The sequence below is a fragment of the Wolffia australiana genome, chromosome 4 (genome assembly GCF_029677425.1).
Source record: "Wolffia australiana isolate 7733 chromosome 4, ASM2967742v1".
Classification (NCBI taxonomy): Eukaryota; Viridiplantae; Streptophyta; class Magnoliopsida; order Alismatales; family Araceae; genus Wolffia; species Wolffia australiana.
Genome location: NC_135838.1, coordinates 16,344,302 through 16,360,064, shown reverse-complemented (window position 1 = coordinate 16,360,064; position 15,763 = coordinate 16,344,302). Strand labels below are relative to the sequence as shown.

The 15,763-nt window shown below is 38.7% G+C and overlaps 1 protein-coding gene across 1 annotated transcript; it reads right to left on the bottom strand.

Moving 5' to 3' along the window:
- Positions 1–103: 103 nt before the first annotated feature.
- LOC144702100 (putative DUF21 domain-containing protein At3g13070, chloroplastic) lies at positions 104–6,760 on the bottom strand. Its single transcript, XM_078573991.1, has 14 exons — positions 6,043–6,760; positions 5,303–5,400; positions 5,104–5,197; positions 4,618–4,700; positions 4,342–4,440; positions 3,643–3,724; positions 2,866–3,005; positions 2,688–2,766; positions 2,527–2,590; positions 2,139–2,230; positions 1,933–1,998; positions 1,636–1,752; positions 1,360–1,539; positions 104–604 (listed from the first exon to the last, which is right to left on the bottom strand). Exons 1-14 carry the CDS (start codon positions 6,604–6,606, stop codon positions 332–334), a joined length of 2,031 nt encoding a protein of 676 aa, XP_078430117.1. The 5' UTR covers positions 6,607–6,760; the 3' UTR covers positions 104–331.
- Between the last annotated feature and the right edge of the window lie 9,003 nt (positions 6,761–15,763).

Genomic DNA, 15,763 nt, shown 5'->3' with positions numbered 1-15,763 from the left:
CATACTGGACGAACTTGCTACAAACTCCCTGTCTGTGAAATCTGCTAAGAAATTGATGGCCTGATCATCTCTTTCTCTCTCTCTAACCTCTGGGTGACAAATAAGAATCAACTGCTCAGTGAGATTGAGTGGGGGCACATACTCTTCAACATTTTTATCAACATTCATCTACCTTCTCAGGCTTCGTTGATCATGGATGGATGAACTTTCCTAATAAGACAGATGGCCTGAACAGCCATCTCTCCCTTAGAAAAGAAGAAGACCAAGGAAGATAAAGACTGAGAATGTAAAGAAGCAGGGAGGGGGTAAGGGGGGCCGTGTACTAACAAGACTAACGGGTGGTGGGGTTGGGAGTGTGGGTGTCGTCGTGTTCATGAAGAGATGAATTGGAGTCAGCAGAAGCGAGGTCGATGGGGCAGCCGTAGTCGGCTCTTTCGGCAGGAGGGAGGAGGTCGCAGTCGACAGGATCGACGCGGCGGCGCTTGACGACCTTGGTGGTGGCGGAGGGGATGCGGTTCAGGCCCTTGGCCTCCCCCTCCATGCTCCCGCTCCCGGCGGGCCTGAACAGCACTGTTCCCACTTTCCTCGCATTCGCCTCCAGTATCTGCACCTCCAAATCCACACCGAGTCGACATCAATAGCAAGAACATCAATACCAATAGCAAGAAAAAGATGACAATGACGACGATGAAGAAATTAATTAACACAATGATGATGATGAATAAGAAGCACTTGATAATGCGCATGAGGAAGAAGAGCTTGATGATGATGATGATGAGCATGACAATGATGTTAATGAGGATGATGACAAAGAAGAAGAGCTCAAAGATTATGTTGATGATGATGTTGATGATGAAGATTAGGAAGAAGAGCTTGAAGATTATGTTGATCATGGTGATGATGAATAACAAGAGCTTAATGATTACGCTGTTGTCGACGATGATGCAGAAGAAAAAAAAGGATAAGGGATTGATAATCATGTGGTTGGCATCAAAGATGATGATGAAGAAGGTGAATAGCTAGATATGTGCTCGATAAAGACGATGACGACGCAGGAGAAGGGGTTGATTTTTTATGAAGGAACATTGCAGGAGAAGAGGTTGATAATCATGAGGTTGGGAACAATGACGAGGACGACAACGACGACGACGACGACGACGATGAAGATGAATGATGAACGATGAAGACGAAAATGAAGAGTGAAGGAAAATGTTAATGAAGAAGAAAAATAAGATAAATGATAAACCCTAACATTGAAGAAGAGAATGAGGTGAACCATGATGATGATGAAGACAATGATGATGATGATGATGAAGACAATGAGCCTGATTAGGAAGATGAGCCTGAACAAGGGCTTGCCTCTAGCTCAAAGGTTTGGGTCTTTTCCTTCTCGTCCGGCTGCTCAGCATCACTCTTGGCATAGTCCTCCTCCTCTTGTCTCTCCACCCTCTCAAGGATGACTTGGACTCGGTCCCCCGTGTTTGGTATGCAGCCATATGCCTGACAGATGAACCCCGATACCGTCTCGTACTGATGACCCTGCCATGACGAAAAAAACCCAGAATCACATCCCTCTTCTTCCCCCCTTCCAATCGCCCGAATCAAAAAAAAAAAAGAAGTGAGAAGGCTGCTCACCTCCGGAACTTTGACGTTTAGTTCTTCAGAGAGCTGATGAATGGAAGTGTTAGCGTCTACTCGGAATGATCCGTCATCCAACATGACAATATCACCCGTTTTCTTTTGAATCTCCTCCTGAAATGATTATTCGACAAAATTTTTGCAGAACAGAGTAAGTAATTTTGACATATTTTTCTGAACAAACCCGGAATCTTAGATTTTAAATGCTAATCCTCAACCCTAAACCCAGAACCCTAAAAAAAATGAGGAGTGATGACTCAATAATTAAAGGTTGCTCAAGAATCTTAAGCTTGCCTTGGAATCATTCTCATCGAAGATTTCGCCAACGATTTCCTCAACGACATCTTCCAGCGTCACAATCTGCTCCAGAATAGCAAATAATCCCGAAGATGATTAGCCATAAAAAATCTATGCCTAATAATTTCAGAATATATGATAATTCCAGCGATGAAGTGCGATGATGAGACTCATTACGCAAGGTAAGTAGATGGAATACTTACACCAACGGTTCCACCATATTCGTTCAGAACGACGGCCATATGAACCTTCCGTATTCGAAATTCTCTTAGTAGGTTCCAGACCGACATCGAGTCTGAAAGTACAAGCAGTAAATTAATCTTATTTTAACCGTCATCGTAGAAGCATGTCACATTTTCTGGTATGGAACCTTAGTTTAAGTCTGACCATGGGCAATGTAAAGATTTTTAATTGGAAATTTAGTCTAAAAAGGAACTGCGAGGAAACAGTTCATACATTGAAGAACTAATGTCGCTTCTTTAACGAGTTAGGAAACTGATAGTCTAAAATACTAAAGAGGAAAAAGTTGCAACTTATAACCGGAGGAAACTTAAAACGAAAATATAAAAAGTCGTCTTCCATCAACTTTACCAGGCACAAAGTACGTAGGTTTGTGAGCAATATCCCCCACCGACGATTCTTGCAGTTGATCGACCTTTATATTTGTTTAAAAACGAAAAAGGTACATCATAAATTATCGAACAATGACTGCTTAAACGAAGGTAATTAAGAACGATGCGAATAAAACAAACCTTCTCAACATATTCAAGCATGTCCATTGCGTAGGCAATACCCACAATATTATCTATACGCTCCTCAAACACAGGTACCCTGGTAGAAAGACGTCATCTTCAAAACAAGGCCCAGCAATGTAACCACCACCGGCAAGAACACAGCAATGATAATTGAAGCTGCAGACGAGAGACGAACCTCGAGTACTGATGAGTTACCCATAACTTCTGGAAGTCGATGAGCTTGGCGCCAGAGTCAATTGCAACTACATCGACTAGAGGAGTCATCACCTCCCTGACATACGTGTCTTTTATCTCTAATACATTTTCAATCATATCCTGCCAATGAAATAGGTCAACACAAATTCAAGGATTAATTACAAACGAGCAAAATATAATAGCTCGAAATAATAATTAGGAATATAGTTCCTATATAAAAAAGGAATTCCATTGAACTGAATCTTGGATCTACATTGATGAAATGGGTCTAATATAATATGCCTCGAGTAGGCAGAGAGAAACCTAAATTCATTTTGACATTAGACCCCGATTGATTTGATAGTTACAAAGACACCCATCAACTTGGAAATAAATCTTTGATTTGCAAAGCAGACGTTGATTCACGGAGTTAACCATAGAACGAGCACTACTCGAACCTCCTTAAATACCATTTTTTTCCATTCTCTGTTTTACTTTGGTAATTCGTCTTTTTCTTCATTTTGTAATCTAGTTCTAGAAGATCTTGCACTCCGACTCATATATAACTTTCAGTTTAGATCCTTACTCGCTAAAACATTCTCTCTCCACCTATTTCTGGAAAGCTCAGTTTGGAGCAGTCAATGCTACTAGAAGCAATTAATTGGTAGGCTGACAATCTACGGATTAATGAGAATATAATCAAGATTAATTGATCTCTAGAAAGATAACCACAAGTTATTAACGAGTACAGAAAATTCGCTCCGATAAATCTATTCACCTGCTCCTCCTCTTCAATAGCCCCACTCAACTCTGCTCCTCGCAGCATCAACTTTAGTTCGTCTTCTGTAACATATGGCTGGCTATTTTCGAGGCAGATAAATAATAAGAACAAGTGTGCACCATCTTCTCACTTCCACTGTTAATATTCTCTTTAATAAGACCGTTTCCGAAACTCAGAATATAACTTCTTTTTGCGAGAAAACGAAGCGAATACAATGGATGCCCAGCGACTCAATTCTTTGAAAGCATAAACAAAGAGTATTAAATTGGAAGTCAATGACAAAGAATGTAGGACACATCAAAGAAAATATATTTCGCTTCAAACCCAGAAACTCGAGAGGACAAAACGAATTCAAGATTGAACATAAATCACAAAAATTTATCAAATTATTAATTTGCCCTGGACGAATATGAATGGGTTAGCTTAAAACTATCAATGACGGAACAATTTAATTAGACTGAGTTCCATAAAGGGTATACGTTGTCTAAAGAATTATAATTAGGCTTCATGTAATTAAATGTAGTCCTACTAGCTGGAACAGAGAAAAAAATCCGTGATCTCTTTCTTCAAAACCCAACATGATCTTCAAACACAAGCGATATCGTCTCTACTCAGATTAAAGCCACGTTGAATAATTTCATCATTTCCTTACAGTCACGTCATAAAATTTTCGCAGAAGTTGATTTTGCGACATACCTTCTTCCTTTTAACCCTAGAATCTTCAGCATACCCATGGAGAGGAATGTAACGACTCGTCCCACAGGATACAAAACCAATGAAAGCCAAGCAACAGGCCTGTAATACGAAAAAAATTCCAGGACAAGGTTTGTCATGTTAAATGTTTTTGATACGTAAGCAACGGCACAATGAATCAGCTGAAAAGCTGATTAATCCATAAAACAAAATTGTTTTGTTATGAAGATTAAAAAATAAAAAGATAATCATCATTAAACCCAAAATAGTCAAAGTTACCTAACAACAAATCTTGCAACCTCCGTAGCGTTATGCACAGCAACACTCTTAGGGGTAATCTCCGTAAGAAGCAAAATAGCAACCTAAATTGGCATAAAAAAATATAACTATATGAAATGTCCATATTTTCTTCAAAAAAGAAAAATACCAAAGATCCATAAATGCTACGGATACAAAAACAAGTTGTGAGAAATTTAAGGCAAAGAGTATGGGCCCATCAACAGTCAATAATGAACGGAGTGATGAGTTTAATTACAGGATAGAAGTTAAACGGGCGACTTTCTTTTCAATGTGATCGCATAAATGAATAGATTTCAGAGCCACCGAAACCGGAAGGCCTGAATAACGTATCTTCTGAGAAAAAGTGAATGATTTTTATAAAAACAAGTTAACACATTCGAACAAATCATTGAAGAAAGAGATGGCAAGAAAACCAAAAAGTACAGATTGTTTTTTTTTTTTTTTTTTAAAGTACAGATTGTATACCGTCATAACTCCTGTTGCCGCACTTATTCCTGCTTCGCCAAAAATAGTGGTTGCTGCTTCCGTAACAAGAGCTGTAGCGGCAATATTGACCACGCTACATAGTCAAAAGGCACTAAATTTTCAGATGAAGACATCATCTTCATCAAAATCCATATCGAAACATAAGAAGAAACGAGATACGGGTGCAAAGAGTCAGTACGTCGTTCCAATGAGAATGGTTGTCAGGAACCGAGTTACATCACTGCGGAGCATTCTAAACACGCCATTCTCAGGCTCTTTCTCAGCTAGTTCTCGAACCTAACAGAAACAAAAAGATAAAATTTAATCCAAATCCAAAACCCGGAATCTATGAAGTATCAAATTTAAAAGTGATTTTTACAGAATTGTTTCTGGTCCATGCTCGAACCCATTTCTTTAGTCCAAAAGAAAGAACAGAAAAAAGAAACCAAAAGATGCAATTCAATCCAAATCCAAAACGCGGAATCTATGAAGTATCAAATTTAAAAGTGATCTTTATAGGCTTGTTTGTGGTCCACGCTCGAACCCATTTGTTTAGTCCAAAAGAAAGAACAGAAAAAAGAAACCAAAAGATGCAATTCAATCCAAATCCAAAACGCGGAATCTATGAAGTATCAAATTTAAAAGTGATTTTTATAGGCTTGTTTCTGGTCCATGCTCGAACCCATTTGTTTAGTCCAAAAGAAAGAACAGAAAAAAGAAACCAAAAGATGCAATTCAATCCAAATCCAAAACGCGGAATCTATGAAGTATCAAATTTAAAAGTGATTTTTATAGGCTTGTTTCTGGTCCATGCTCGAACCCATTTGTTTAGTCCAAAAGAAAGAACAGAAAAAAAGAAAAAGCGAATGAATCCAACTGAAGATCATGACCCAAGAACCGCAATCCTCTAAAACGCAATAGAAACGAGATAATCAATACCTTCCAAGGCCAGAGAGTGGTAATAGACGTCTCTGCCATGGAGAAAAACGCGGACAGCCCAAGTAGGGCCGCCAGGATCAATCCTTGCTCCTTGAAAACGAGCAGAACCTGCAAAATCTTCGGCCAGGCATTCCTCAGAGCCGTGCCCCCTTTCCCCACAGCACCAACAGTCAACTGCGCGACGCTTTCCTGGGCCACAGCCCATCGACAACCAGTGAAAAACACAGCCAAAACCGCCGCCCCGACCACAAAACCCAATCTTTTCCCAACACAAACACTGGGCAACCGAAATTTCTCCTCATTGGGGCAGTCCCCGGCGAAATTACAAACTCCCCAGTATCTTCGACGAGGGTTTTGACCGAGAAAACACAACCCGCCGCGGTTCAATCGCCTTCCAGAGATCGAAAATCCGCCGCAAACATCGGAGAATAAGCGACGATTGCTCCGGAGATCGTAATTTATGGGTGCGGGGACGGATTTCCTGCAGTGAAGGGATGATCCGCGGCGCACGAGAAAACAATTGAAAGGCGTCGGAGAGGAGGGGAGGACCGGTGAGATCACCATCGCCGTCGAGGAAGACACATCAGGCGCCCGCGTGGCCCCGTTCAGGACGCGTAGGCAGCGCTTTCCACCCCCCCCTCTATCGCCAGCGCCGTGGCTCCCCTTCTTACACTCTGCTCCTCTCTCTTGGATTGGGCTGCCTTCACCCCACTTCTAAACAATGGCAAATTGTGGGAAAGATAGCCATAAATTAGGATCTTATTATATCCAGAAGGGAGTTTTTATTATATCCAGTAGTAGTATTAGGCACTAGGGTTTGACGATACCGGACCCCGGCTGGTCGTGGTTTTTAGAAAAGACCTAAACCTTACCTAAACTTCAGTCCCATTCCGGTCCGTTCTTCTTCAGTCGCGGTCCTTGTCTGATCGGGGTCTTTAGAAAAGACCTAAACCTTACCTAAACTTTGGTCCCGTTCCGGTACGTTCTTGTTCAGTTCCGGTCCTCGTCCGATCGAGGTCTTTAGGGAAGACCAAAACCTTGCCTAAACTTTGGTCCCGTTCCGGTCCGTTCTTGTTCAGTCCCGGTCCTCATCCGGTCAAGGTTTTTAGAAAAGACCTAAACCTTACATAAACTTTGGTCCTGTTCCGGTCCGTTCTTGTTCAGTCCCAAACCTCGTCTGGTCGGGGTTTTTAGAAAAGACCTAAACCTTACCTAAGCTTCGGTCCCGTTCCAGTCCGTTAGTCCAGGTCCAGTCCAGACTAGTCCAGACCAGTCCTGGTCTGGTCAGGTCGACCACTCAATGTCAATAAAGTCAAAGTAGAAAATTTATGTCCATGGTTATGTTAAATATCTTTTACATCAAGTGGGTGCCCATGGATGGTCAAATATATGGTGGCTACATTGAGCTCAATGGAAACCTCTCTGGAGAGTTGGATTTGATGTTTTTTGAATTTTACAAATAACATCAAATAAATATTTAATAATTTACTTCTGGTTCCAGTTCGTTTGTCCCTTGGACCTAAACCTGTCTGACCAACCAGTCCACCCTCAAATGGAGGACCTACAGTCCTGGTTTGGTCCAGTCAAACCAGTCCTCAGTCCTAAATGTCCAACCCTATTAGGAAGAAAGCAAGGCTATCAAACTCAAGACTCTAGGGTCATGCTTAGTCATTTCTATCCATTTGAAGTGTTTTTGGTGAGATATTTATGTGTTTACTTGGTGATGGTTTAAATCGGGCTTTATATCATTTTACCTGTAAATTGGAACTGTTGTTTGTTATTTTTAAAATTAAAGTCACATTAAAATACCAATGTGGTTTTTTTATGTAGTTTTACAGATAGGAATATGTGTAATAAATATTGGGACATGATTAAAAAAAGATTAAAGCATTCAATTGAATGTTTTTCAATCAACAATAAGTGTGAAAACTCTAACTACGAGATCATATTTTGAAAGCTATTTTAATATTGAGCTCGAGTCTTTATTAGAATTTGGGTTGAAATAAATTTAGGTTGAGTAAACTTAGGTGCATATGGATTGATTCCATCCAAGCTGAGCCAACTAGTCTCGGCACACAATTTCACAGCCTTGGTTAAGTTAAATCGGTTGAGTTTTCACCCATCGGCATTTTAGCTTAAACCACCAGTGCATTAGATAGCTCTCAGATCCACTGGCTTGTGGGTATGTTGAACGACCTGCCAAATAAATATGCAGGTATGGTAATAGCACAAACCTCTGAAATAACTATAATGATAACCTTTAAATTATGTATATTGACTTAATGAAATATTTCCTTTATGTATTAGATGTTATTAATTTATATTTAAAAATAAACCTAAGAATAAAAAATATCATTATTGAAGGATAATTTTAATAAAAAATTGAGCTTAATTCCATGCATAATATGTTCTACGTGCAAATGTTAAAATTAATATATAATAAGTAAAGTTATGGACATAGATGAGGATTTTGTAGCAGATGAGGACATAGAGTTAAACCAACAAACAAAACACCCCCAATCTAGAAGTATTTAGCACATAATGACGTCCAAATCATATGCATTTTTGGTCTGACACAATAAAAAGTAATTTGAATAAAATATGTTATTAAGCAACCAGTCGGCAACATCATGAATTTATTTCAGACACATTTCAAACACATTATTCACAAGGAAATTGATGTATTATGTGGGCGTGATTTATTGTCCAAAAATGAGATACATAGAAGAAATCATTGATTTGAATTTGAATAATTTATAAGAAAGACACTATATTATCACCTTGCCTGGAATTGATTCTTTTCTCACTTTTCTCCATGAAGGTTTCCTTCAAGCTGTTCACATGCCCAGCTTCTAAATGTATCAATGTGATCTATGCGACGATGGATCTCCTCTTGAACTTCTTGAAACCTCCTTGAATATGTAGGAGGTCTTCTGAATATCCAATCGCACTTGAGGGAGAGAGGTTTTGAGAAGGGGAGTTGACAAGGGGTGCTCAAATCTGGCTGAGACGGGAAACTAAATAGGCGCCCCTTCTATTTATTCTTAATCTGTATTTTCACAAAAGTCCTTATAAGTTAAGTACGCCCACCAAAATCCATGTATAACATGCATATATGACCCATCACGGCCATGCATCAATCTAGTTCATAACTTTTATAGCCCAATAAAATTTATTGGCCTACCTTGTTAATTGAGTATATCATCCTATATATTTAATTAATGAACAATCCAATTAACCAATAAATAGGTCAATTTTATAGTGTGTTGGGTTCCACGCTACATCTTGTGCTGTAGAATATATAGAATAGTGAATGAACTCTCTTGTGGTAACTATTACTATCATGTGTTATTGTTTATTCATAACCATTCATCTTCATGAAACTTTTGTTCTTCTTAGGGGATGGGTAACCATAAAATCCTAATATGTCATTCCAGTTAATATTAATTACCCTAAAAAAAATTTAAGTATCTTCTTCCTCACATCTATCTCCCTTTATACGGAGGGCGATCGATCCCATCTTGACTACTAAATCACCTTCATGTAATTCTTGCCATATTTGAGTTAAAATTTGCTTCATATTTGAGTTAGAACATAGTTGTCCCAATACAATATGTCATTGGTGACTCGAGTCCAAAGACCACATATAAGACTATGACATGAATAAACCAGATTGATGTTTAGGTATGGTAACATTCAGATATTCATATGGATAAATTAAATGAATTATTTTCCTGAAGAGTATCCATCATCTATCATGAGTGTTTCAACACTAATGTCAACAATATCATCCATACTTTTCATATTACTTAGAGAAAATAGTATTATTATTTTCAAATTGTTAGATGTTCATCTTATGTGTCATTTAAATAGGAATATTCAGATCACATGTTTAAAAACACATGATCACTGATTATGACCACATCATAATTCTCTAAGTTATTACATTTATTCATGGATTTTGTTTCAAGCATCACACATGAATGATGATACTAATAAATTTATTTAAATGAATTTAAGCATGAAAAATACATGTGATTCAATTGATAGGCACTTACTATTCATCAAGAGTCAGAAAAGATAAAACAACCCCTAAATTTATTGTCGACCAAATAGTTGAATATTGAGTAATTATGTCTACAATTTGGGGAATCCTAGCCATTAGTATTCATTTGATCTCTCCTACATGAGACAACTAGCCAATAGGATTTCTGTGCATTTTATTCCCCCAAAAAATCATGTTGTGAATGGTGTCAAAATTCTTGCATTTAGTTATTCAAATCATAGAAAATCCATGTATCATAGACTAATACATTAATAAGCGTGTTCAAAAACAAGTACTGAATAGACCAATGGATTAAAGCATCGATGGACATTATGTGGTTGTCAAGCCAATCACACTTCCATGCCATATTTTAAGTTCATCAAAATAAACATTTGTTCATTATTATTCTCATGTAATGTGATGGACATTATGTGGTCATCAAGCCAATCACACTACCATGTTTATTTTAGTTCATTGAATGAAATAATTATGTTCATTATTATTCCATGTGATGTTTATAATAAAGTCCATGAATACGTCCAATAATTTAGTGGATTATGATGATATCATAATACAGTGATCACTAGTTTTTAAACATGTATTCGATGGATACTCGAGATAGACATTGAATTATCCGGATAGAATAACACTAGCTGATCCTACTTATACGATAAGTATAACTGATCATGTGGCTATTAGTGTGGCGACACTAAGGACAGATTGTGGGTGATCTTTGGAGAAAGAGTTCACTGAATTGTATTGTACCTAAACGTCAATTAGTTTGATTCAAGTCACGGTTGTATAAGTGATCCACTGACCTGAGGCACCAAGGACATCTCGTGATGGAGGACTATGTTTTGACTATGACTTATGAGCCTTTAATCATGGGATTCAAATAAGTTATAGATCAGATGTAGTAAGAAGCTTACGGAGATGATTGAGTGGTCAAGACGGGATCGTCCGCCCTCGGTATAAGAGGAGATTGACTCAAGGAAGATGATGCAAAAAAATCCCTGGACAGGTACTAATCGAATGATCCTCATTACGTATATTGGAGAAGGAGTTCTCCTATGATCCCCATTATGCATCAGTACTAATCGAATGACAGATTAGGGTTTGAGGATAAACCATACCCTAAGTCATTTGAGAGTCTCGAGCGGATGATGGATTATACATATACGGTAAACGATGACGGTAAAGATTCCATGAGAGAGTTTGAGACTAGTCGATATCTTCTAGAGCACGAGGTGTAGCTTGGCACCACCAGGCTAGAAACTTAACCTATCGATTGGGTTAAATCAATCCTTATTTAATTAATCTATATGTTGATATAGTTAATGAATAAGGTTGGCCAATAAATGTTATTGGGCCACTAAAGTAATTAACTAGAATGATACATGGACCTAGAGGGTCACACACACAAGGTCATAAGGGCATTGGTGGATATATTTTACTTTGTAGGATTTTTGAGAAAAACCTCAAGTAAAATATAAAGAGGGAAATGGGTCTCATTTTAAGCACCCATGCAAGCCTAATTTGCGAGGCCCTCCCTTTCTCCACTCTCTCCTCCACTCATCCAAGGAAGAGTGTCTTCATGGTTAGGAGATATTCAAGATTTTCAAGAAGAGTTGAAGAAGAAGATGTGGAGATCCAAGCGCCGAATGATCGCATGGATACTTCAAGAGGCCAGACAAGTGAATGGCTTCAGAGCAATCTCGGATCAACAAAGTCAAGGGTGGAACGAGTTCCACAAAAGGTACTTTCAATGTTTTGTTTTAAAGATCGATTGTGAATTGATCGACATGCTTCCGCATCCATGTAACGTGTTTTCCATGGCCAAACCAAGGCACCGAACCCAACATAATGTTCATAACGAAGCCCATAAATTCAGCAATGACTTAGTCAATTACGATGAAATCACAATACACACACTAAATACTCTTATTTTTAGGATATCCAAGAAGGCATTGAACTATCTATAAAGAATAACACCATATAAAACTACTTATGCAACAAGTATGGTTGGTGTTGTGGACATCTACGCGCACCCTAATAATAGAAAGTGGGTGCTCGGTGAAAGAGTTCACTGAGTTCATCCATATGAATATCTGAATTATATTATACGGAAACATCAATCATGCTGATTCAATGTCACGGTAGTAGTGGTCTATTGACATGAGACACTAATGACATCTTGTGCATGGATGCCTATATTTTGACTAAGATGTAAGAGTTTTTAATTAGAGGATTCAAATATATCTTAGCTTTGATATAGTAAGAAGTTTGCAAAGGAGATTGAGTAGTCAAGACAGAATCTTTTGTCATCAATAGAAGAGGATATTGACTCGAGGAAAAAGATATAATAAATCATTGGTCAGGGTAGTGGAGATATTATGGATGAATTTCATTAATGATCCCCATCTCGCATCATTACTAATTGAATGATGAATTAGGTTTTGACAATGGACAAGTAATTTGGGAGTTTTGCATGGATGAAGTATTATACATATATGGCAACCGATGATGACAAAAGTTCCACGAGAGAGTTCAAATAATAGCACGTGTCTTCCATAACACAAGGTGTATATTGGCACCCCATGGACTAGAAACTTAACATATTGATTAGGTTAATCAATCATTGATTGATTAATTTATATGCCAATATAGCTATATAATAAGGTTTGTCAATAAGTATTATTGGATCATTAAAGTTATTAAATAGGCTCGTACATGGACCTAGAGGGTACACACATCAGATTTATGGACATTGGTGGATATACTTTTTTAAACAAACTTTTTAAAAAGTTCTCCAAATAAGTGTAAATAGATGAGGCACCTATTTCAGGTGTCCATGCCAACTAGACCTAGGTAAACCCCCTTTCCCTTATGCTCATTCCATTCACTCCACTCAAGAGACTTCATGGTGAGAAGATCTACAAGATCTTCAATAAGAGTTGGAGAAGAAGAAGAAGTGGAGATCCATCATTGCATATATTGTGTGGATACGTCCAGAGGTCAAACACATGAACAGTTTTGAGGAACTCTTCCAAAGAGCAAGTCAAGGATAGAATTAGTTCCCCATACGGTAATGTGAATATTTGTCATTGTTATATAAACTCCGAAGATATTTCCATTTTTTGACAGATGAAAATGTGTTTTAAAACGATCAATCAAAGCCTATAACCCAACATGTATATTTTGAATCGGGTATTGAACAAAACTAGTAATCAATTAGTGTGTTTTGAATTGAATAATAAAACATATATAGTTTTTTTTTAATCTAATTACATTCCATCATCATTTTATCTAAGAAAACCACCCCTGTGAAGAAGAATCCATTATATTCAAAACACGAGAAATTACATTCTAATTAAAGACATGTCAATGTTACAATACTCATGAATGTGTAAAAAGCTATTAAATATGAAACAATATCATAATGTGGGACAAATTACCAAAATAAAACTAATTGATTTTTTTCCACTAAATGTTACAACCTTAGAATGTCTCTCTCGTGGGAAACCATGGGGCTGGAATTAAACTTCATAATTATTATAATATAATTGAATATGATGAAAATTTTAAACATAAATAATAGACAAAGTATTTTAACTTAATATATCTCCAAATATACAAATTCAATGTATTACTTGTAATATATAATTCATGTCATTTCTTTATAAAAAATGAACACTTTATAAGCACTGAACCTATTGAGATTTGTTACAGGAAACCACAAATCACAAATTTAATGAGCTTAAAATTTCAATTTATTATAGCAGTCATACTTTAAATACACCACTTGTACAGAAAATATTACAGGAACGAAACTATTTACACGCATAAACATTTTTACATATTTGTGAACAAATTTAAATCATATCTTTATAAATACTTAAAAAATAATGCACATTATGTTTGACTACTGCATCAAATGTTTCTAGGGTAGATATAGAGGGGAAATATATAAAATGGTAAAATTCCCTTCAAAATTTCAGTTACCTTCCCTAGATACAGTTTGAAATATTATTCAAAATTAATGCAACATATTAGTTTTTAATTAACCAATTTAATTAAAAAGGTTCAGTTTAACATGTCTTCAAATCTGTTACATCACAACCGGTTCAATTTAATTACGAGAAGCAACAAAGTAGATTTGCAAGTCCTATGTAACTGTGTAATTTAGATACTGACAATTGTTTTAATTTTGTTTTCATTTATATCAACGCCATCTAATCTTTATACCGTTACTGTGCAGTATCCGTAAATGAAATCCATTATTGTCAACACCAACCATATACATCATTTCCATTGTTTAGATTAAGGATCTGGTCCCAGCTTCAGTTTTTTTTTTTATATAAATGGCAAAAACCAGTGTCGGGTACGGCCAACCCCAGGGTTGTGCGCGTAGTCCAATCCAGCCGTGCCCTGGACGCCACCCGGGGGGATTTTATAGATAGAATATAGTGTTTTTAAGTGTTTGTGGGCGTGGATCGAGTATATATATCCAAATTACACGCGGATCCCACTCGTCCACGCCCATACTTAGGGAAAAGAAAAGGTACATGAGTGGTATGTCGCGGACGCTCGAGGAAGTGGGTCGTCGCCGTCTCCGAGCGCCCACGAGGTCGTTGTAGCGCTTGGTGGCGCTCTAGTGGGGGAGGGTCGTCGTCGTCGTCATGGGTGCTCGGGGTAGTTCGTCGTGATGCTCGAGTTGATGCGGGCGCGGTCCACGCCTCGAACGTCGGCGCTCCAGGCGATCCTCCAATCTCGCAGGCCTGTCGTCACGTGGAGGCGGCGTATGCGGAGGGAGGGCAGGCCCAGACGATCGAGTCGATGGCATCCTCGGGCCATGGGTGGAAGCTCCTACCAAGAATGGAAAAGTGAAGAGGGGGAGCGAGCTTGTACCGCATGGTTGGCGAGGGCGTCAGCTGTCTGGTTGCCCTCTCTCAACTGATGACGAAAGCACGCGATGCACGGGCAGCACTGCGTGATGTCTCTCCATGTTCGATGCAGTCGCCATTGAGAGCATGTGCATGTACGAAGCATATCAACTAATAGTTGTGAGTCCGATTCCACGACGATATTATGAAGGTTCCGTTCCTCACAGAGGAGGAGACCATCGCGTATTGCCATAGCCTCGGCTACCGTATTAGTTTGTACTCCATAAAATGAAGAGAAGGCAAAAAGGAAACTCCCTGTGTGATCGCGAAGGATGCCTCCGCCCCCAGCGGGCCCTGGGTTCCCTTTCGCCGCACCATCTACATTCAGTTTGAGAAAGCCTATGGGCGGTGGACGCCAATGGACAACTCGATACTGGATGCGGGTCACAGCGGGGGACACCGAGATCCCAATGGAACGAAGGAGCCCACATGCGAACTGTGATCGGCTAACTCGGGGGGGCAGAAGAGGATGAATCCGCCGAAGCCACAACTGAACTCGTCGCATGATGTACACTATGCGCATGGGTGTACCTGCAAAACGAGAGGAATTTCGCCCTTTCCAAATCTCCCATAGCAGGTAAGCTATGGTGATAGGGAGGATGGGGCTCCGTGTAGAGCGAGTTGGCGAGAGGATAAACTTGCCAAAACACTCAGACGGGGTAAGAGGTCGAAGGCGATCGGTAATGAGGCGCCAACAAGAAGAAGAGGTGGTCAATTGTCTCTGCGTGAGGGT

Bases quoted from the DNA above. Each gene is read 5' to 3' on its own strand.
- LOC144702100 (XM_078573991.1), bottom strand. From the start codon at position 6,606: ATGGTGATCTCACCGGTCCTCCCCTCCTCTCCGACGCCTTTCAATTGT. The intron at 2,767-2,865 runs GTTCGTCTCTCG...TCTTTCTACCAG, and splicing joins GTAACTCATCAGTACTCGAG to GGTACCTGTGTTTGAGGAGC. The intron at 605-1,359 runs GCAAGCCCTTGT...TTGGAGGTGCAG, and splicing joins CCCAAACCTTTGAGCTAGAG to ATACTGGAGGCGAATGCGAG.